Here is a 25,099-nt window from a genome sequence, read left to right on the forward strand (position 1 = left end):
CCTCTATCAATTCATCAGTGCACCCAAAATGGAGCTGAGACTGACCTCCTACACGTGGAATGCGTGTTAAAAACTAATCATGAAAACTTGAGCGATGCTTGAGTTGGGTCCTGCTGGCATCGCATTTAAATAACGTCGTTTATTTCGTCTCCGGAATATTGGTCCGAAGTGAGAACGAGGAAAATGCTTAAAATATGTCAATGATTGATATCGTGTCCTCTTTTGAGGCATTATTCAAATGAATTCCTCGTATAATGAATGCATAAACTCAAAATACAGCTGGGCCTTTGGCAAAAATTTTTCAATGGGGAGTAAATGTTATGAATTTAATATCGGGCGATGTGAGGTAACTGCTCGGCCTTTAATTTATGTTTGAAGAACGCATGGGGAGCGGCTAATTTGGGTACGCATAATATATGCGGGCATTTTACCTCCGAAGAATTTGATGTTATCCCCATTGACAACATTTCAGCGAGCGTTAGTATGTTTGTTTTCCTTTTCGGGTGGCTAGCGATTTTTTGAGATGAGTTCCTCCCCACCTTTTCCATGTTAGCCTGGCAACCCTCCACCGACTATTCCCGTTGAAGGAGACGAACGATATAGCCAAGGATTTTTATCAGTCCAGCCGTTTGAGTGATGTTCCGTAAGATGGCCAGGGAATTAAAATCTCCCCCGGTGAATCTTAGGGCTCTGTAAATTGATTAAATACAGATTACTTGAAGGCTGGCGAGCACCGAACTCAGTGGGACCTTGATGTGCCATTAGTCGCTCTTCAAAGATCTTTATAAATTACGGCTGAAAATTGCTTTCTTAAAACGGAGTTTAGCATTCGAGTCGTCAACATCTGAATGATCCGATTAATCTACTTTGTATCGCATATCATTTGAGCCTGCGTGAAAAATAAAACTTCTCTGAGCATAAATCAATCCGTCCCCATGCATGGCTTACGGTTAATGTTTTATGTATGGTGCTTCACATGCTCAATTTAAATATTTTCTACATTACGTGTTCTAGCCTTTAGCAGGCAGAATTCCGTGGCTGTCCTTGTTTGAAGTTTTTTCATAAATTATCTACCATGCAAGGGTCGAGTTCCTTTTTACAATACAAAAATACTTAAGCACTTTCTCAGCGTAATTGACCGACTTGATTTCATGCATGGCTATTCATTAGCCTATTAAGTTATTCCGAGCAAATTTTCCCGGTATAAATTTTTCCAACGGCCAAGGAGCTACATGTTGGTATATGTTGCCTAGGGTGGAGGAAAACTACGTCCTGAAATTTTAAACCTGGATAGCCGACGCCAGTAGAAATCTAAATAACCGATGACTTATTAATGGTCGAATAGGCACCATTTTCAACTAAGGAAAATTTAAGCCATGCGCTCCAATTGGCCTCAAGTTTTTCCTGTTGCAGGATGCTATGGACAAAGGCAAAGCGTTCTAAGTTATGAGTTGTGCATAGACCTCGCTTGGTTCGTTGATGTTCATAATTTTGTTTTGGATTCCTTCATTCAATGAACACTTCCCTTTGAACAAAATGCTATGCTGAAACTATTAATGGCGGCACTAGCTCATGAAAAGTGGTCGGCTACATCAGCGGTCTTTCGTTCAAAAATTATAGGAAATTGGCAGAATCAGGAAGATATGTTTTCTTCGTCTCTTATCAACTTTCTTCGTTCCCATTCTACAACTTCGACACATTCCCCCTGCCAAACACCCTAGAGGTGGCGCGCACAGTATTTAGGTCGCTATTCGCGGTGAAATATCATGCAAATGAAGTCATTTGCACTGACATCATTCACGGGATCTTGCGAGCAAAATTAGAAAATGTTTTAATATTCAATGAATGATCATGCGCATAACGATTCATTCGCGAAATATTCCGTTATACTCAGCGAATGATTTCATTCGCACGGTCATTCAGCATGATCATTTGCACCTTTCTTCTGCATGATCATTCTCATGATCATTCGCACGATCATTTATCGTGCATAGTGGCTTTTATGTAGATGTATCATTCCATGCCATTTACTGCATTATTTGGCGAATTTGCGATTTCGGGTCTTAAGTGTACCGACCCATTTCCAGGCGATCCCGAAACCCTATGTGAGTGTTAGGGAGCCATCTTTATCATTTCACTCAAGGACCGGAAAAGGCGCTGTTGTTGATGGAAATCCACTCTGGCCCCGGCCCTTGTCTAATTGGTAAATGGTTCATCAGCATTCTGATTGAGCAGAAAGCACAGCGCGTCTCATTTGCATCGTGGTCACACGCAAAGAGCCCTGTTGCCCCCTTCGGTGATTGAGTCACGGCGGAGGGGTAAGGCCGACGACCCCAAGCCACGTGACCGCGCGAGGCGTAGCCAAGTGTAGGTGAGGCGAGGGCCGATGGCCGATGCCCCTGCCCCCTGGTGGACGGGATCAGCAATATGCACGCGAGTAGTACCAGGTGTCCTCCGAAGTGGAGTACAGAGAGTCCACCCCACTGAAGCTTGATTTATGTTGTCACGCAGGTGTCATTTGCTATTAGTTTTCAAAAATGACCGCAGGAGGGTGATTAATGCGGAGCGATTCGCTTGTTTTTAGTATTTGCAATAGATTATTTACACACGCGAGTTATAGTATTGGAAATTTATTAATTCCATGGATTAAATCAGAATTAATGTAAGTTTTCGTTTACCACTCTACTTGTAAATTATATTCCCGTGAAATCAGAATAGATCTGGCCTCAGCGATACAGGTGGCTACTGAAAACCCAATGAATGGTCAGTGGGGTACATTGATGATACATCCAATGGCCTAATGGGGAATCCTGTATTATTCTTTTGCCCTGCCATAGGGGAGAGTAACGCGGTGGAAAATATTTGGGCCTCTAGAGGTGAGGGGGCACATCGTATTTATTTTTTCATTAGCCCTTTACATTTTAGTTATTTTAAAGCAAGAATATCGGTTAAGATAGATAGAATGAAACATTTTGTGAATCATACCGGCCACTCCCCATTCATCAAAACTTCGTTATTTAACAAATACTCAAGGTATCTGCTCAATCTATCCATTCCTCGGTTGGAAATATTTTTTAAAGTGCCTAGACTTTAATTGCCAACTGAGGATTAGTCGAGGCATTTGATTGTAATTAAATTCCTTATTTCTGAAAATTATGTGGCCGCTCTCAAAAAGGTTTCCATAAATTGTTTAGTAAAGTTTTGAATAATTTTTTTATAAGTTTTCATTTGCTTTTGGCACATTTATAGATTTCCTTTCCCATTTATGAATTGTCATAATTTAAAATCGAATTGTGGGCAGTCATCGATTGCCCATCGATTGCTATATTGACTGAATTTTGTAAATGGTAAATATTGAAACAGTTGTTATTTAAAAAAAAATTCTTCAAGCATTTCGACGCATTGCATCCCCTTACATTCAGAATGAGGACGAAGTTTATGAGAAAAATTTTTCTTTCTTTACTATTTAATAGTTCTTTATTAATATATATCTTGTCATCCTTGGAAGCAGGGTATTATTTTGAAAATTCGATTAAACCTCTTGTCGAAATGTTACGAAATATAATTTTTTCATCATAAGAACTACCTTAAAATTTAATAAAGCAGCATCCCAGGATAAAAAAACATAATGCTTTGTACATTTTGTAAAAAGCACTGAATATAAAAATAATTTTTTTGTAACTCCGGCGAAAATTCTTCATAAAAACACACCTGATGATATTGAATCTTGGTATTCTGATCCTGAATTTGAATTTTCTCCACGGAAACACGTAGTGAGCAATTGGCCATCCGGGCAGCGCATCCATGGACCTCGGGAGGAAGGTTTCTTCTCTTGGCTGTACCACGCGACCCCGCCCAGGACGAGTCTTCCTCCCTCTCGGAGTCATCTCCACCCTTTCGCAGGGCGTGACTCTATTGAATATTTCATCTTCGGGAATGGCTTTGTGGGAGGTTTTTAGTCGGCGGATGGGTGGAGGGAAAGGTTGTCGAAGTTGAGGCGTGGGACACGGCTGGAGGTCGGAGGTTGATTGTGGCGAAGCAGGATGGAGGATGTGGGCTCGCTTCTATGGTCATGAAACGAACTTAGTGGGCAGTTTGGCTCCCTTTTAACAACCTATTAAAGGAGAGCAACCACAATACCCAACATATATGGAGAGTGTGCTTCTTCTCCGGACTTCCCAGCGTTTGCACTAGCCTGCAGTAGCCCTCACATTAACTTACTTCATCCCGCAACGCTCCTAGCCGCTGTACACTCGCGCTATACCTTTCCTCCTCCTCCCATCATTTTCCCATATCGGTATTAGGGAGTCTTCAGCCCCCGCGGGGGTATCCATAAGGGCCGAGGCTCGTAAAACCTTGCGACTCAATGACGGACCGCAAATTGGATCGTAATACCCTTAAGGGAGCTAAGCAGGTGGATTAATTGCATTTGCAGGAGTCACCCTTCTCCCTGCCCACCGCATTAAAGGGCGTATTCGGGGGTGAGTTGGTCCAAGGCTGGGATGGGATCTTGCGCATTCTGCTTAACGGCTTGGCGTGACGAGACTTAGGATTTTCTTAGTTAGTAGAGAGAAATTTCCCATATATCTAGGCCATATCATATGTGAAACCTTAGATAAATAATGTAAAGTATCAGGGTTCTATGATCAGACTGGTGGTTCTTTAATATTTTTACCCAGGGTGCGAATGGCTACTGAGTTCAAGTTCTCACCTGCCATATGCGAGGTGTTATTCGGATAAATTGATCAATTTTTGTGAAAAACTTGCTTATTTCTGTCACAGACTGCTGGCTTCCCATTATTTGCTCCCGCCTCCCAGACCGGACGATGGCTAAGATTTTTTATGGTACTTGAATTATGGTGGTATATGGTCATGCAGGCCAACAAGAGAAATTTTCCACCTATCGTGATCATAAAAATCATATAAGGACAATAGTAGGGGAAAAAGGACAAGGGATGGCCCCGAATGAGTTATTTAGTACAGGTTATAAAGGATATGAAAGAGAAGAAATACGCCTCTATGAAAAAGCAGCGGATATGTAAGAGGAATGGAGAGTTGCGTCAAACCAATCATAGGATTTTTGACTAATGATGACGATGATCGAGATCATAGGCCGATCTTTTGATCGACTGCAAAGGAGGAAGTGGGGGTTTATTTGGTGGCGACGGTAATTAGCTAGATCCGTCCTTGAGAAGGCTTGTAGGGTATTGTATAGATGCGGGTAGTTGTGTATGCTTAAGGCCCCGGTTCCAATCCCGCTCTTGCCGCATATTCCAATTAGGAATCGGAGTCCCTACCCGAGGGCCGAGTTGATGCCATTTTTAACTACCGGCTCTTCATTCTCAAAATAACAGCAGTAAACGATTTATATACTTATTTTTTTGCAACCATTTTTCAAAACGGATTCGTTTCGTCGTTTGATTAATTTTAGCGTAGGAATTTCGGAGAAAAATATGATGCGATGGATACCTAATGGAGACAACTAGGTCACGTTGCAGTATAGTAACACAGCTTCCAGCCAGGTTGCGTCGTGCTTAATTTCGTGTGCCAGTCTTAGTACGTTCGATCGAATGATGCCTGGTCGGCATGCTGTTGTCCGCTGGCATCATTGCGGTATGCGGTTGAGTAGTTGGGACGTTAACTCCCCTCTTGCGTTGCCCAGGGATCATGCAGGAATCTGCTCCAGATGGGTTACCCGCCATCTGCATTCGCCGGCGAGTGACTGATTTCGAGTCCTGGTGGCAAGTGACGTTTACCTCTTGTCGAAGTGGAATTGAATGGCCTCTCTGCAATATCCCATGGTTTACGGCCTCCTGCCAATCACAAGCACCAAAGATGTGGCTTCGTGTGACTCCTTTCCTTGTTGCAATGAGTCAATACTCCGAGCAGATAAATTCGCATTCGATTTTTGTCATTCAATTTTGATTCAATCAGTTTGTATTCATCGAATTCAGCAGTCAGGAAATCCTGAGCATTAACTTTCGGTGATACACGACAACATCCCTGGCAATACTTTCATAGCATTTGGCGTTGCATTTTGGACCTTGATTATCTTTTTTAAACAACATTTCTTGGAGAGCTCACATTTAATAATAAACTAAAAGTGATCTATCTTAGAAGCCTTATAATAGAATACCTACTCACAGCTAAGAATAAGTTGGTGGATATTTTTCCAATAAATATTTTAACCATCTTTTGAGAAATTTATGTTAATTTAAAATTTAATGCGTTGATGGCTTAAATAATACGAATCTGTGGGTGAAATACTCTTTATTCAAAGTTCTTTTTGGGGTGAAGAATGATTAATTTGTTCTTTTTCATTTTCTACGGTTCCTTTTATGGGTAGAAATTCTGCAGAAGTCTAAATGAAATGTTATTCAATGGGGATATCTATGATGGTATTAAATAACTTTTCCTGAATTTTACGAACCACATTGAACTCTGGTAACGTTTTCGGGAATCTTCCCCATCACGAAGGAGCAAGTTCGCTTAGTTCTGAAAAAATTTCTGTGGGCGTATCGAAATTCCAATTATTTCATTTATAAACTCGGATGCTTAAAAGCTATTAAGGTTCCGGTATAACTTTCCCATAGAATCTCTTTTCTACTGAAAAACGATCATTTAGACTTCCAGATATGATTCTTGGTATTTAGAATTTGTAAATTTGATACGCATACCGCTAGTTTACGTGAAAATCTGGGGATCCGTTATAACATTCATTGAATTCGAATGGGAAATTTGTCATAAAGCTGTCTTGAAATGGAAACTTTTTGAACCGGTAAATCGTTTTTGAGAATTGTAACTACTTTGAAAGTGGCTGAATAGATGAAATCATTTAAATTGTTAATGAAAGAAAGTAAATTAGGACTTATTCGGTGGTAATATTTATGATTCCAACATTTTTCAATAGCTGTATGGCAGTTTTAAAATACTATATGTCTATGCGGGTTTAACTCTACACTTTTTTTAAATGTTAAAAAGGCAATTAACAAGGAACACTGAGTGAGTTAATTTTGCATTGTTCCGGCTGAGTTAATGTGTTGATCGTATTTCAAGATAGGAAAAATAACAAACTTTACTTGCTAACAAACTTGTTGTAGAGTGCAAAGTCTGTCATTAAACCCACTCAAAATGGATTTCAACCAGGTTAAGGTCTCAACAATTCAGTTGTATGATCGTATATCATTTGCAGCTCATAACTTTGTATTACTTTCTCCTTTCAGATTGCCATGCGCACTAGTTCGTCCCGGATTCGACTGTGATTTGTTTCCCCGTGGACCATGAACGCCCGCATGCGTGTGCTCCCCTGGCTGGCGCTCGCTTGGCGCCTCATCTCAATAGCGGGGGTGGCCGGAGGCCGGTGGACCCACTCCGCCGCGCTGGACTATGACGACAACTACATCCTGTTTTGGACTCCGGGCGAAGATGACATTACTTTCGAAGTGCACGTGAGAACATTGGGTTACGTCGGCTTCGGTTTTTCCTCGAACGGGCAGATGGCAGGAGCGGACATGGTCATCGGCTGGGTCCTCGACGGACAGGCATATTTAGAGGTAAGGAGATATTAATCTTTATGGTTTTTCTGTCACACCCCGAATAGTCTTTCCTTTCGTGGAGAATAGGAAGGGAGGAGGTTCACCTCATCACCATGTGGCCTCGGGCGTTCACATGTTTTGTTGCGAGGGAGACTTAGTTCATTTTCATTCCTGTCTCGGGTTGGGTATTGCTCATGAGGATAAATTTTCATTGATGAGGGTCACCTTATGGAAACAAACTCGTATTGGATACATTGGGCATATAACACATTGGACAGTTTTTACTCATATTCGATAAGTGAAGAGCATTGTAAACACCGTTGCTGTGCGTAAAAATATTCCCGATAGATCCGTACAGTTCCTTAAAGGATTTCTTGTCAATTTATGTTTCTTTTTCTGGAGTATATAATGGTTAATTGATAGCAAGTTTCTCGCATCTATTTGAAATAATGATATCATTTAGACATTTCATTTTCAATATTTATTTCTTTGATTAATGTAAGAAAATTTGAGGGATATTTTTTGATATTTTAATTTTCATGAATATTTATTATGTAAAATAGTTATTTTTCATTTGTTCCTTCGCACGTGTTCTCCTTATGATTTCTGGTTTCATTTTAGTTGATGTAGACTTGTGTATTGAAAAGTATTCAGTTTGGATGAAATTTCAAAAGTGAACGGTAAGACAAAAAAAATCGTATGGACTGAAACACTGGCTTTCAGCGATAATGAGCACCAGGAATTCGATTCAGTAAATGAACGAGTTTCAAGGAATGTATTGATAACGCGGTGGATTAACCTCAATTTTGAAGACATTCACCTTGCTGTGAAGGAGCCCGACTCGTGCCTTATGCGAACATTTTTTCACTTCCCAGAACCCTCAATACCATAAAAAGCTGTGATTGTGCAAACGGTGACAGGCCTTCAAAAACTTTTGATTCCATTTCCTTTCTTCTCTTTACCAGCCAATGGTCTACCACCTTCCCTCGCAGATGCAGCTCATAAGGTCGATTAAGCGCTCTATACGGACTCATTTCCATAAGACGGTTATATCGGGGTTTCCTTGGGATTGGGAACACAACCGTAAAGTAGAGGGAATACCATGCTCCCCAGCATTTTTTTTTCAGCGCCTCTTTATTTATTTCAACCATGGGATTTTTCTCCAAATTTGCTACTCCCTCACCGATTATTTTTCAAAACGGTGGCGGTTTAGTGGGGGTCACCTTTCCGTGTTTTTGGGAGTGCGTCCTTTAATCCAGTTTCCTGTATGAGTTTTCGACCGTTTTTGTGCTCTGTAAGCGGGCCAAGGACTTACGAAGACTATCTTGACAAAAATTGTAGTTCTAGGGTGACGGTTCATGTTTTCTTGAGCTTGGTTCCTGTCATGTTTTTGCGTCTTCCGAGGATTGTACGCTCCGTAACGTACGGTGTTTTTAAACCCAAATACGCAGATATTGTGCAAACAGAAGAACGGAAGGATGTCTTTCAGGCACACGTTTATACATCGGGACGATTCAAGTTATAAATTTCCCTAAGTTTCTTTCGTCATTACCCAGAGTATTTGATTCATCCTTTTCGCTATGTATGGCGTGCAAAAGGAGCTGCATGGTAACTTATTGCAAGACAGTGTTTGCTGGCACTCGGGAAGGAATGATCTATTGAGTTAACCCCATGAATTATCAAAATGAAATACCCGCGCGATGCGCTACTATACTATGGAATTAGGAATTGTTCGCATCGTGACGTGGTTTAACGGTGCACCTAAACTGGACGTTTCAAAAGAATTTCTCTTTAGAATACCGCAGAATATCTTACTTTTCATTTTCCTGCCGCCGTAAGCTTTTTTATTGGGCAAAAAATAATTTAGTACATGTAAATTAGCATGATCGTAACGATTATGATAAGTGCTCTAACTGGAAGGCTTGTTCAGAGGATTAAGACTGGCTAACATTGAGGTTTAAAATTGTTATTTGCACTTGTGAATTACTAAGGAAAAAAGTTATTTATGAATAAATGTTGACGGTATCACGTCTTGGAGCTCTGAATGCAATAAAGTAGTAAATAGCAAGTTAGGGCGTAAACGTGTGTGGCACAGGATATGGTAAATTCTTCACCGGATTGGGGAATCGTGATATTTTTGGATGAGGTGAAAAGAGCACGCAAGGTAGCAGTTCATGCAGAAAATAGGACGCGTTCCTTGGTTGCGACTCCCGTGGAGAGATCTGTAGCATTTACCGTCGCCATGGTCTCCCGCACTCCGACGTCCTTTGACCCGTGACAGAGCACGCATGGCATGCCCAGACCGTAGGGAGATTATCACGGGAATGCTCATACGCTTCCCCACACACTGCCACATCCAAATATTGACATTAGCACGGCGGATAATGAAGAATTTGAATTTTTTCCACCGTGCGCCGATCGTGACGCAAAATTTGTCTTTGGATTATCTCAGTTGAAGCACTGTAGCACCTCACCATGCGTGCTATTTGCTGTATCGAACGAACTTAAATATTCATCTTGCAATCTTGGGAAAGTTCACAGTTGGTAAAGTTTATAAATTTGAATATTGTCTTTGACTAATATAATGTTTTATTTATCTTAATTACGTCCAATTGAGCGGTACGGCAGGAGAGTGTGAAATGTAGATGAAATTTGGCGTGGATTTTTTCTATAAACTAATTCCAGCTAATACAATTGATTGTGTTTGCGTTAAAAAATGTGAACGATATAAATATTTGCCATCGCGTATCGACCGAGAAAAATTTTGCTAACTTTCAACTTCCTCTTTGAAAAAATGTCGATATAAGTATTTTTCAATAAATTTGTTTCGCTAAATCAACTGTGGTCTTGTTTAATAAATTAATTTACTTATTCGGCTTGAAATTATGACCTAAGTTCCTGTAAAAATGAGTCACCATCAATTCCTTAGTAAGGTGCACCAAGACCCATATTTTAATTTAATTTCGTTACCTTACCAATTTAAAATCGAATTGGAAGGTAAACGGGTAAATATTTTATGGGTAAATATTATCTGCCTAACATCTGGTGTGTGACGAGAAGTAATTTAGCCTTTGGTTGATATCACATTTTTTAAAGTACATTGGGATGAGTGTTGTTCTGCAAAATATTTTATCCGATCGGGGTAGGTATTGGGATTTTAATAACTCTGTCGTGTAATTTTAATTCAGGTGGTTGCGACTGTCACGCAAATATCACCTGCCCGTGGTATCTCTCGTGGCCATGAAATGACACCAGTATTCATTCCGTGCAGCGTGATTGAGCCAGCTCGGGAAACTTGACTGGAAAACATGTCTGGGGCATTCACGTGGAAGACACAAGTAAGCGCCGACGATGCCGCGAGTGGGGGTAACCAATGAAAAAAAGACACGGGGAAAATCGTGCCCTTTCGGAAATGCCTCGAGAAAAGAAAGGTTAAATAATTTGCCATCGATATTCTCCCTCGTAAACATCCGTCCGGACGCGAGGTCTAAATTGAATGCAAACTTGCCAGCATGTCCTGTGTCACGGCGGCGATGCATGCGGGACCGAGTGATCTTGCTTGCTAATTAGAGGCCACACTAGTGGAGCGGAAAGATGGACGAACCGATCTGCCGCGGCGTCGAAGCCAGAGGGAAAGGCAGGAGCTATTTACGGCTAGGAGCGTGTTTGCCTTGGCGTCGTCCGGAGTACCCGCGCCACCTTTGGACGCTGGGTGGCGGCGACGCGACCATCGGGTGGGGTGGACGCTGCACCCAGAAAACCCCCACACCAGGGGTATCTGGAGGTCCGTGTCCTCCCCAACTCCTAACGAGGAAAATATAGCAAATATTACGTCCCATTGAACGATTATATTCAGTGAATCATGCGAGAGGACACAGTATGTGCATACAGCCATACTCTGTTATCTATACTACTGTTCGTTTGTATTTAAATGTTAACTATCTTTGAGTAGAGTAAACATTGCTGTATACTTGTTAATCTTTCATGTGTCACGATTCCAGAAAGTTACCTCGAAAACCACTGATTTCATATCTTTTAGTATCCTAGCGTAAAACGAGTTAAGATATCATAACATTGTTCTTATCCTTTCTATTGTCGATTAATCATGTTAAGTTATTTATGTACAATTAGCCCAAGTACATGCACGAAATTGATGTAAGAAAACCTGAAGGGCCAGTATCACAAAACCGACTTTCACTAATATTCCCAAAGCGTCCTCACCAGCCGCTCGTCATCGAAGTCAAAGCTCTATACTGGGATTTAAAAAAATCTTATTCAGTAAAACTCGCTTATGACGACCACGCATGTTACGAAATCCGCCGATAACGAGGTGAGTTCCCAGTCCCTTGGACTTTCCTATCATCGCCAATATTACTATCCCCGCATGTAACGAGTTCGGATATACGATATCCCCACTAATGCGAGCTATTCTTTGATCCGTCCTGGAGTAATTTCTTCTTTGATAAAGGAACTACAATCATCTTCGCTATTTACTCGTTACCATATCATCATTAGTTCTCACGTGTGGCCATCACCACATATATCTACCGTTGATCTTAAAGTCCTTCCCTTTACAGGCATTTGATGGAAAGGGTGGTACTATTGTAAATTGTTACAGATCTGTTGCTTAAATAAAGACAATTCACGGAATATTATCCGAATATCCTGTGATGAATACGGTGAAGTCCCATACTATGGATAAAACGAAGTCCCGTTTATAACTAAGTAGAACGATGGAACCCTGAAATTCATTATTAGCGAGTATTACTCTGTCTGGTATGGTAGTACTCTCAGGTGCAAATAGAAGGGAGTGGGCCACCCACCCCACTAACCCACCTCCCCCCAGAAATGCGGATCTGTGTTCGCCTCTGCTCCACACAAACGCCCCCTGCATGCATGGGTGGCAAGGGATTCAATCAATTCAATTCCCATCATCCTCGGACCGAACTTGGGGAGGGCGGGAAAAAATGCCGGAATGGACGAGTTTGGCGGGCGCGGGACGGGGTTCCCAGGAAGTGGGAGACGGGTATGGTTCCACGCGGGGCCAGGTCGGAAAAAAACCGGGGTAATCATCCTCCACAGTTCCGTCTTGTCGATTTTTTTCGCCCCAGAGGAAAAGTCGTAGAATGTCGTTCCCTTTCGTTGGTGGAGTGGAAACCTTACAATTTTCTTCTCCAGCAGCAGGAGTTGCTTCACGCCTACAGAGTTAATAGCTTCATCTTAAGTCGAACTCATCTGTCGCACTCATTGTAGCATTCCGTGGAAGAAAATTCATCGAGCTTTACTTCGGAGTACCATCAGGTTTTTTTTTAAGTTATGTTTTCTATTTTTGTGTGTTTGAATCTCATTATTCACTAACTCATTTTTTACTCTGTGGTATTTCATTTTAAGGTTTCTTGGATATCTATTCAAATTTAATCTCTTCTTCCGTTACGTAACACTGAATACTATAATGAGATAAAAAGTTAATAATTTACGCCTGATGGTAATGATTATTCATCGAAACCCGTGTTGCTTTAGTGTTATTAATAATAGGTTTCTACACAAGAAACCTGAATTTTGGGTAATCAAAAAAGCTTACGTTTTTACAAAGTGGTTGACAACGATAGAGTTGATATTATTTTCACGAAAATGGTGATAAGGTAATTCTTTTTGAAAGACTTGTGTCGTCTTTTCAAAGTGAAAAGAAAGTAATCTTAACTTATTTTTAACATGAAGTTAATTGGTGTGAATAATTTACTCGCCTTTTAACATAATGGTAAATTTAAAAGGTATTTGCAGCAAAAGTATGCTTTAAATTGGCCTGCCAAAAACATTAGAGTAAATTTATTCTTTGAAATTTACACTGAAATTACCCCTGATTACTTGTAATAATTACGGTAGGCTCATTTATTTAGTTGGCTATTTATGATCCGTTTCTCGATTTCTCTGGAATTACAGCTTAGCGATTGTTTTTTAAGACGTAAAAATGTACGTTTTTGTGTTCGAGTACTTATTGTTTTAGCGTTATATTTGAACGAGTTTTTTTATGCGAGTATACAATTGTAAGTCCAGTTCCCCTGTATTTTGCCGGAAGTTTTTGGATTTGGAGCTTCCACCACATATTTATTCCCATCAGGCTCCATCCTTTCACTCAACTCCTAATTGCTACTCTTGGCATGTTCTCTCCTAGTAGACGGTTTGCCTTTAATAATGTTGCTGGATAGTCTACGATGATGTGGTCTTTCTCTGGCATTTTCCATGTGATTCGAAACTTTTTCTTTATCAACTTCCTGCGTAACTACCTCAAGCTGTGAATTTTAAATTTTAAATTGTATTCGTGAGCTGTGATGAATTTGACGTCCCTAGGAAAACATCATTTTAGAAATGTAGTTTCTTTATATTCCATCTGAATTTACTCAACTTATAATTAGAAGGATAATAATGAAGAACGCGTTCGTAGGTTCACTGTATACACGGTACTCACCGCTTCCTCTCATCTCCCGTTTTGAAATTTCCCCGTTTAATTGTCTATCGAATAATTTTTGGATGACTTTACGATCAAGTTTTTCTAACCTGAGGTTTGACCGAGAAAACTTCAGATATGATTTTTTGCACGAGTCTGTTATTGATCATTCTTTTAAATAGGTTATCACAAAATAATTCGTGGCTATACCCATGAGAATTTTATGCTGCTCTGAAATATTCCAGTTGATTTGTATGTATTTACAAAACATTTGTCGGGTTAATGAGCATATTACACATTCAAGCGATGCACCCGACAAAGGGAATACACTAGAAGTATATATTTGTTATAAATTTTCCTATGTTATAAGTGACAAACAATAACGGCCACTACATTTTCTTTAACCTTTCTGTGACTGCACGGGTAACTCAGTTACCCAAAATTATGTTAATGTTGTATAATTTTTATTCATTATTTTGTTCCTTTGATATTTTTTTTGTTTTTGAGCTCAACCACTCTGCCGTTATTTCGGTGACGAATTATTTTTTTGCACTCAAATTGTTTTTGAAACCTTAAATTTTTACTGGTGCACTGATACTAGTGCAATAACTTTTATCATATTATAACTTCTATAACGCAATGTTATACATTATGGCACCTGTTTTCCTTGTTTTTTTAATGTTGTGTTGGTCAATGTACAGATAAAATAGCAAAATACGTATGAAATATTCCAACCACACAAAGATTACCTAAAAACCTAAATTAAGCCTAGAATGTTGCTGTGAATTATACAGAATAAGATATTATATCGTTAAAAAAGAGCCATGGTGTTGAATTACAAGAAAGACTAAAATACAACAAATAATTTATGAATTATAAATGGGTTGCCTGAGATACCCCACACAATCGTTGGCGTAAGTTTTCTGGGCACAGTCACCGAAGGATTAAGGATATATTTTGAATTGTCATTCCATATTATTCTTATAGATTATTATATATGATTAACAAGCTCATAAAGCATGTGATAGGCTCGTTATCATCTAGGTGGTATTTAAAATTTATACGCATATCGCCAGTTTAATAATACGGTGAAGAAGAACGCCTATTCCTTTATATAAGGCTTTCATTTAATTGGTCAGCCTTATAATTTTCCCATTTTAAATTGACGATTGCGTTTATATGCCGTCGCTGCAATGAAGTCTTCCCCCCTTATAGGTGGCAGAAGCATTTGGTATGAAGCATGAAAAAGTATTCACCTTAAAATAACAATATAGTTATGGGTTATGAACATCTTCTGGGTTCTTGCTAATCTTTATAATACTTCAATTATAATGAAATGAAAAATGTACAAGTGATCAAATGTGATGGGAAATTTTGCAGCCCTTATAATTCTAATAGATCAATCATTGGCCAATCATCCCCCACTTTCTTCTCTCTGAACTACTGGTAGTAAAATGAATGGCATGGGAGCGTTACAAGTGCTCATAATTTTCTTTTTTTACATAATTTATGTGAAAGGATTTATGTAGTTTTACCTCTTAGCCAATTGGGTGTATTAATGCTGGAAAGTAACTGTGCCCCAAGGGATCATTTTTTCTAATCTCAACCTTTATTTCGTTCTATCACCACTTGCCTTGGATTTCCTCGCACGGCTCTCCCTCTATTATTGAGTCGGAAACACTATTACCCCTCATACGTATTGCAATGTTTCGGAATGGAAGAAGAGCGCAGCAAGAGGAACGATCCAGGTGCATTGTATCGAAAGCAATTCCCTTCCAGTGTTTTTGCCACATCTGCGGATGCATTAGGCAGATCGCCGCATGCTCCCGGCACTTACTTATTCAGCAGCGAAAAATGAAAGGAATGGGGATCTCTCAAGTGAAGGGATATTTCGTATTTACCATTCATTCGTGCGCTCCGAAGCGAGGGAGATATATACATGCTCATTTTTTTATTGACCGCGGGCGAGAGAAAGCAGAGCTGATTGCCGCGGGAATGGAAAAAGGGAATTCGTCGATTCCGCATGACGAATTCGCGGAATCTAACATTCAGGTGGTGTTGATTGCGTTCATAGGTGTCCCGCAGATTATTCTGCTGTTTCATTACAAGTGTATTCAAACAAATTTTGGGTTGCATCCGTATTCAGTGCCTGTTTTGTATGCGTGAAGTATCTGACGGTATAGATAGGAGCAGCGTGGATATTTTATTTTGCAAAAATATATTCGTTGAAATAAAAGGGAGATGAATTTACAAATACTAAATTATTAAGATTGAAGTATCATTTTCTTTCGATCGGGTCAACGAGGTCAGGTTAAAAAAGGTTTTACAACTAGGTAGCTTCGTTAAAATTTCCAAGTCAAAGCCTTAGTAACATTTTGATTATCTATGCCATACTAAATAACATACATAATTGATATCACGAATTTGTTAAGATGATGAGTTAGTGTAAATAAGATATATTACTCCATGTTAACGCTGTAAAAGTAGTTATTTGGCAATTTCTATTTGTACAATATTTATTTCTACGCAACTTAAGTTCATTTGTGTCATCGGGAGATTACATTCCTTAAGCAATAGTAATCCATCTCGTGAATGTATTCCTTTACGTATGTAATTATATGTGAATTTCATAAAGTACTCACTTCTTTAGCTTAATTCTGAATGAACTCTAATTTCACCCATCCCAAATAACTACAAACTGATCCAATGAGAGAGTGAACATTGGGGTTGTGTAATTCCTTTGACCTGGTAGTTAGAGCACTTGGCTTCCAGCCCAAGGAACTCGGAGTCAAATGATACCTGGATGAATCTTCACGAAACGCCATCCAAAATCCTCGCTCCTCAACTTTCTGATATCAGACCATGGCGGCAAATTGTTGGTAACTTGGGGGTTAATACGGACACCGATCTTTTACGTCCATTTCAGACTCTAGCGACCTAGGCAGGGAAAGTGAAGCTTCGCGTATGAAACCTTTGAGTTGTTACTCCGAGCGATGTCACATGCTTTCCCGCCTCACGATATTTCTTTTAGGTTCCCTTCCATCTGAAATTGTATAATTAATCAGAATTAGTGGTTCTGGAAGGTTTTGTTATGCTGTGGTTGCTCATTAGTCCAAGTCTTGCACAAGTCATACGTCGGGCTCACCATAAAGTTAGTCGTTGTCATGCAATTGGAGTGCAAGCGATTTAAAATTATAGCTAATTAAAATAATGCGGCCGAAGGAATGTAGCTCTCCTATCATATCTTACAATAAATAAAATATTAATACGTGGCCTTATCTTATAAAATCGAGAAAGTGAAATAATTTGGGGAGGTATTAGCTGCCTTGAAAACGCATAAATGATTTTATAACACCAGAATTTCCATCTCGAGCTTTGACTAGAAGAGAGGCGTTTATTAATTTAAAAGATAAAGTGGATATTTTTTTGATCCCGACTCTTTTGGGCTATCCACATATTATTGAGGGCAGTGTATCAATAATTATGTTTTGTATATTTCGTGGTCTAAAAGACGAAAGGTATACCTCTTTCATGTATCCCTTTGTTCCATATAGGTATGCCTATTGCCTAAGATAAACTCTTTGTTTTCCCTTTTACAGTGAAAATCAATATTTGAGCAGTCTTTCACGTGGGTTATCTCTCTTACCATTTCCTAATAGCTCCACTCTCAACTGATGCTGAATTTACCATTTGCTTCTAGCCATTACTCCACGCATCGCTCCTCAAATATGGTTTTTCATCGCGAGTGGAGGGCACATCTTCGTTTGATATTTATTGGCGGCTTGAAAGCAAGCTTTCCATCCCTCCCATTCTTCAACCCCCCTCTTTCCTTGGCATAAATGGGCAGTAGAAAATTCTCAACTGTTCATGTCACTCTAATGAAGCATATATGTATTCCAAGACTGTATGAGGCAAACTCGTTTGGCCACTTTCTTTCTAAGTGGTTGTCTTCGCTCGACTGGGCTCGCGATTGATGATTTTCTGGACGCGCAACCCAATGCATAATGCATATAATGAGTTAATTATTGCTGTGGCCGGACGCTCATGATATTCATGACCGAAATGTGGAGAGCTGAAACTAAATGCCGGAGACTTTTGTCTCTTACACTTGCCGAAGTGAATTTGGTGCCTTCGTATGATAATTTTTCCTTGAGAGCTGGGGGATAAATTAATGTTCATGATCTTGCAGAAAAAAACCTCATTATTTTTAAAAAAATAATTGTTTCCAGCAGCGGTGTTTTTCCAGGGATGAATTTTACCCTGCGTTTATTAGCACTATTTTAAATCGTTTTAAAAAAGTACTTTACCCATCCATGCATATGTTAGTTAAGCTCGCAAGAAGCTAGCCCTATTCATCTGGCTACGATAATGCAATAGTAACGGGAATTTTATTCAAATTTATGCATGCGGGAATCGCCCGTTTTTTTTTCTACAGGGCCATCCCTTAGAGCATGAGTTATCATATGAATTTCTGGAAAACTAGCGAAAATACTAGAATTGTACACGACGATGACACAGAGTGGCGTGGAGTAGGAATGAAGGCCGAAAACGCATGGGAAAATTTCACCTCGACCGGAAATAAATAAGATAATAACGATGAAAAATTATTATAGCGATGGGTATTTATCCTTCATGACAGCCACTGACTTGGGATCAATATTGATCTTGGAACTTTTATTGCTCCATCTAGAAATTTCACGAAATTTCGAGGTGGAGCAAATTCTGCTCATGGTTGGCATGCAATAATAAAGCACGCGCACCTCCTGAATGCGGAAAAGTTTGGAGCAACGATTTCCTAGCAATAATTGCCAAGTTCTCATCGGCATGGAGTCAAAGTATTTTTAACCCTTGAATAGCTTTAGGGTGCATTCCGTGTTAGTTTTAACTATTTTCTTTTCGCGTGAACGTATTTATTTTGGGGGCAACGGCCCGACATGATGAAAAAAGTTTGCCGCTCGATCACCCGCGCTGAGCATTGTTGAGCCGGGGCCCATTCGGGAAGAAGCTGCTCTCTGCGAAAGCTATTGCATCGGAGTGCGGGTTGGCGGGCCGTGGGGTCTAAATAGCCCGCGCCGAGTCCAACAGCTTTAATTAGCAGTACGTATTCCCTCTGGCGAATTTACCCAGTAAACGAAGGCCTTGCGCTCAAATTACGGCTAGAGGCACCATTGGTTGGTTTGTGCCTCGCGATTTGTTTGCATTCGACTCCTTTAAAACGCAAATGAAGTTGAATGAATGTGTAAATATGGGGGTTAACTGTGTGGAATTGGAATAAAACAGCCTTTTCTTTAACCCATGCATTCTTTTTGCCATCAATGGTCTCGACGTAATATAATTATGCTGGAGTTCGCATTCTTCTCTATCACTATGCATCGATAAGTGTACGGCGAGTAAGCTACAACTTCTTTTTTAGTCGCCCTATAACAGGAATTTTGTCCCAACGTCTCATAATATAGAGTTAGTTAAGTTAATATTTAAGATATATCTTTTAGCTTTCAATTTATAATGTAAAGTATAGTTAGTAGCCTCAAATCCAAGATTGATGGCATGATGATTTATATCACATCATCATTGGGTTGGATGAATTAATATCTTCGGAAGTAGAGGTGAAACAATACATATTCACGCTTATTTATGCGGCAATTATTAACTATTTTTTATCAGACTTTGATGGATAATTTACGCGTGCAATGATAGGTATTTTCCGCTTTTAAAATGATTTAAGTAAAAAATTACCTTTTTGAAATCCATCCCATTTTTGGTATTTTTTGGGAGATCGGTTAAAAAGTGGACCGTGACGAGAAAATAATTAAATTAAAGGGTTGATTGTGCATTTTATCCGAGGCATAAAATCACTGCGTCTACGTCCTTTCGTGAAAAAATGTGTAGTATGCAGGCTCTCTAAGAGGAGCAGATTGTAGAGAGGATGCATTTCAAGTCGTGCTTCGGGGCAGATAGTAAATAAAATCTAATCCGAAACTTAGTTCCATGGCCGTTCCGCTTGCGTTCAGTTAAAGCCATCACACTCCTCCCGGGGAGATCTGCAACGCTTGGAAATTCTTCTGGCTTTCATTCTCTGGGGAAATGAGGAAGTTTTTCATCCGGAGGGAGTAATTTCGAAGAAATATTTTATGACGTTGAGGAAATCATTTTTATAAGATTGCCTTAATTCCGAATTTCTTTCGAAATAAGGTTGGTTATCTACTTTCTTCCCTCTTTTGACCACTTCATTTCGTTGAGTGATTTTTTTTCTTCTTCTTCTTCTTTCGCTGTATCTAAGACCTTAAATAGCATTTTTCCTGGGAATTGATATGAGATTTTGTTGCAAACCAAAATTTATTCTCATGAGATAAATTCCACTCCTTAGATTGCCGGAGACGAGTAATTCGATTGGTGAGCTTCGAGTTTATTCACCTATCCTTCCTGTCCATATAACGGTGGCAAAGAGAGCATGAGAAACGAATTTAGCTTCTATCGTTTTATTTCCTCTTTTCGATGGAAATACTGATATTCACAATGAGGTTTAGTGTGCATTATTATTGGATCAAACGTATTATAATTACCTTCTTAGACAGCAACTTATGACACAACGAGTGCTCTTCAAATTTGTTTTGCATACTATTTGTAGTAACATCATGAGGGATTGCTCGTCATATCTTGACAATTTAGCTAATTCAAGACATAAATGTACTGTTAAACGTTCTCTGTACTAATTTATTTTCTTCTAACAACTTTAGTTAAATTTTCGCGTTAATTCCAATGAATCTTTTAATAGTTTTTAAATATTCTTTTGCGTTTAATTATGGTAGGCATGGAAAAATTAAGTTTTGATGAATGTTGATTTTTTATCATTGTTGAATCCTATTCAAAGAAACAGATAACATTGAGCCGTTTTTCTAATCGTGAATTTTTTAAAAATTGTATTAAAAATGCGATATTGTTTCACATCTACCATCTTGTCTGCACCCTCTAGATTGAGGGAACACCTTGCAGTCTTTATGAATGTAATCGAATATCTTCCCTCAGTTAAGGGCAAAGGGATACACTACACGGAACGTAATGTTGAATCCTCTGTGAACGCTAAACGGGCAATGACGAGAGATTAATACCATTATTCATCAGCCTTTTTTCCCTTAACATTTGTGCAGCTATGAATTTTACAGCATCTAACTTCCCTTGTCAAAGGTCCATATTATCCATGAAATAACTCGCCTTTACATATTTCATATTTCACAAAAGTTTTAACTTGCTAGTCGAGATAGATTAACCCTAATATTAAAAAGAAAGAATGCTTCGACGGAGCCATCTGCGTCCTTCTTGACTGTACCGGACTCTTCTCGGTATATACTTGAGTTAGCGCCTCCCGTATGTCCGTCTACGGAAGACTTTCGGCCCACTGAAGTCTTCGGACAAAATGATAGGGCATGTTTCGGGTGAATAGAGTAGGAATTCCCTCTTTGCTTCGAAGAATCCTAAAAGTCTCAGCTTGAGGAATCAACTGGGAAACATCTCGAGCCATCAAAGGTCTGTTGCGGGGCGGTCCGGACGAATGTCTGACTCCCATGTCGACCCGAACCGCTGACCCAAGGAAAAAAAGTGGAGGCGAAGGCCCTCGGTTGCTCCTGTCGCCCGCGTAAGGCACCTCGGGTATACGGGGTAACACTATGATTAAAGGAAAGTGCGGGCAATTCTCGTAAATACGGGTTTTGGTAGCAAGACCACCCCACTTCGGGGAGAGAGCCCCAAAAAGCTTTCTTTCTTCGCCGCCCGATCGGCGTGCAGGTCGCCGCCGATTGCACGTGTACGGGTTGCAGTCATCGCGTAATTGTAGGGATTAGAGTTTTTTCAGTTGAGTGGGTGGTTGGCAGAGGGTGCGGCAGATATTCGAGAAGGTGTAAAAGGTCGTTTTACTCGCGGCTCTTAAATGTACTCTCTGATACAAGCAGTTACTCGCGCAGCAAGTTGTAACTTTTAAAATAAGAAGAGGCACTATTTAATTTCTCGCAGTAATGAATTTCTTCATTCGTTTTAAAATTTCGTCATTTATCGCCATGAATTTTCCATAACGCCACAACATATATATCGCACGCTTATGTTGATTATATTTTTAATTGTGCTTTCGTGTCAAATGTTTATAGTTACACAGTTAAATGTACTGAATTGTAGGATAAGTATTTTTTTAACGTAGGTGAGTAACAACACTAGCAAGACCTGTTCGTATTTTTCCTAAGTATCTCCCTGAGCAAAAGATAAACTTTCTGCTAAATTTATTCATCATACTTCAATAATGATGCTCATGGCTTGATATCTGAAATCAATTTTCATTGGTTAGATCTTATAATATGAAAAGATTTAGAGAGGTTAGTAAAACGAGAAGGTGCCCCTCATTCGGTTTACATTTTAAAATTTGGTTTATTATTGATTTTGCGTCAATATTTTGTAATTTACCAAGTTAATATCCTTTAATTATAGCTTAAATTTGTTCCAAGTGAGAATATCCCTCTTCCCTCGGCACAGGTAACATAATAAAATCGTAAGTATTAATTTGATACTGATATTTGTGCGCTACCGCGTATTCTGTTAATAATTTGAAATTTTACTGGGTGATAGTCAGGCGCGAAAGACTTCACATTGCACTTAAATTACGGTATGCTTTTGAAACCATCCCCTCATTGTGAAAAGGGTTTAAATGCTCCATTATATGCATTATCTCAGACAGGGGATCGCATGTCAGACTACCTTGCGGGAGGCACAGAGTTATCCCATGGAAGGACATCATCCAAAACGAACTGGGTGTGGTGGCTTTTTCTCTAGGATGTTTTCCCTCCCCCGTGACATGGACTAACTTCACTCCCACCCTTGTGGGAATAATATGCCGTGAGAATGGCTGTTTTTGCTTCCCTTCCTTCTCCCCGTGTTTTTTCATTCTCTCTTTCTCCAATTTAAAATCCTTTTGCCACTCTTTTTATGACTTGGGTCCCGGGCGAGGGTGGAAAAGACCGCCCAAGAGTATTTAATCTCGTGCCGGATTCGATGAGTTTTTGGGAACAAACCTTCTACAGGTGCCTCCGTGCGTCACTTGTTTTGGTGGGTCCAGATTGAAGCTACGGGCGTAATTCGGTGCGTTTACCGTGAACGACTCGTATTCTTTCGTCGTCCTCTCGAGAAGCAGTCACGTGATGATCCTTGAAGGGTTCTTCTCGTGTTCTCCACCGGCTCGAATTATCAATGGCCCACGTTTCGAGGCTCTATACACGCATCATCATCAGAGCGGATGATATCAGCACATTTATTACCCTGATGTCGATGGGCGATGGATAACTTGACCCGGCCATTGATATTTTTACCCGGTGGAGAACTGGGAAGGAATTTCTTAACGTTACTCGGCGGGGAAGCCTTCTATCTTATTTTACGGAATTCGCTGTTCACTCCTTTGAAGTAGCTTCTGTAAAGATTCCTTTCATCTGAAAAGTCGTCATTGTGTTGGAATACCCTCGTTTGCATTTCTATGAGAACCTTTATTCTAATTTGCTACATAGACAACAAGAATGAGCTGTGTTTTTGGACGGCATTGGATGGAGCGAGGGCGAAAATTATGTAGATTATCCTCCTTCACCAGGTGAAAGATATCACCTTTGATAATTTGAACTGAGGATAAGATACTTGGGTTAGTGCGTAATTTTTATAGGTCATTGTTGCATTCTGTAAACGAAATTTAATCCGACAATTAATAAAACTTTTGGGCTAATCTAAGTCTTGTGGTTTAAAAGTCAACGTCTCTTATCCTCTCCCTCTTTAGGACTAATATTCTTTCGAAATTCATTCTGTTTGCCAGTTCCACAGGGAAGAACTCATGGCGGAGCGGACGAGGCGAATCAGAACTTTGTCATTTGTATGCCACGTAGCAAGTGGTTTGTGCTAACTTTACTGGTCGTCTATATTCTAGCGTTGGAAAATCCCATTTCTCTATTGTGCATCTATTGGTTTAGCGAGGCGGCGTCATAGGTGTGGGTGGGAATCCTATTCGATGACACCACTAGGTATCAAAAGTGTGGGCGTGCGCGTGGTTATTCTTCAGGATGGTTCCTTGGGCCTTGGTTAGCGGGTGGGCAATTCGTTTTGGTGCCGCGTCTTCGCTTTACATGGGCGTGGTGCTTTGGAGTGTCTCCTATGGGAAGACAAATGGTGCGCCGCTCCGTGGATCGCCCGCAACCCCGCTTCCCCGCCAGTGACTTGGGCGCTGTGGAATTGATTCACGCGAAGCATCTCTGTGGTCAAGTCATTGCACTTTTCACAGGTTGCCGAACCTTGGTCAGTCAAGCAGCCATTTGTGCGGTCGAATAATAAAAATAAAACTGAGTTGTGGTTTAGGCGATATTCACATCGTCATAAGTCGGTATTCTAAAGAATGTTTATACCTACCTCTCCACTCTATTCTCCTATCTGCTAAGCTTTTCATACCTTCGTATTTCTTCTCCTTTACATCCGTATAAACTGCCCTGTGTAGCTCATTCGGGTCCAACCTATGCCTTTGCACACGCTCATCATACTTACCTCAAGATGTGATCGAGTAAGTTTTTCCGTATCCTCCGTAGGGTTTTTTCGAATTCTCGTAATGCTTCTCAATCTTCTTGGAATTAACTCGTTACTAACTCGATTGATTTATTTTGTTTTCATCAATCTTCGAAAGCATCACATTTTCGACGGTTCCACCCTTAAACTTTCTGCTGCTATTGATAAGAAACGGACTTCATGAACGTTTTTCCAGATTTTTCCTTAAAAATGTGTGGTTTTCTTCCCAGTGAGAATTCTTCATCTAGCGATCAAGGCAATGATCATACAGCTAGCATGCCTTAATCATTCAGTGCTGCATACTCTGCCTCGCGCCAGTTATGGACGTCATATTGGTTGGTGTATAAGTTATGAAAGCCATGAGATTTCTATTATTTTATGTTTGCTAATGATTATTACCCTAAGCAAAAATAGATGGGTGTTTTGAAATACCAAGAGCTGATCAATTCCAGGTCGTAGAAGTGTCTCTTTAATTCTCTCCCTCGTGTTAAAAACCTTTGACGCCCTTCCTAAACGCTTCTCCGCGGAATTCTCATCTTATGAGTGC

General features: G+C 39.9%; 1 protein-coding gene across 1 annotated transcript in view; it reads left to right on the plus strand.

Moving 5' to 3' along the window:
- Positions 1-25,099, plus strand: part of LOC124170800 (MOXD1 homolog 2-like) — a 969,195-nt gene that overhangs the window by 110,217 nt on the left and 833,879 nt on the right. Inside the window, exon 2 of the mRNA XM_046549766.1 lies at positions 7,224-7,553. Coding sequence (XP_046405722.1) covers positions 7,281-7,553 — 273 coding nt within the window. The 5' untranslated portion in view covers positions 7,224-7,280. The remainder of the gene's footprint in view (positions 1-7,223; positions 7,554-25,099) is intronic.

The sequence above is a fragment of the Ischnura elegans genome, chromosome X (genome assembly GCF_921293095.1).
Source record: "Ischnura elegans chromosome X, ioIscEleg1.1, whole genome shotgun sequence".
Lineage (NCBI taxonomy): Eukaryota > Metazoa > Arthropoda > Insecta > Odonata > Coenagrionidae > Ischnura > Ischnura elegans.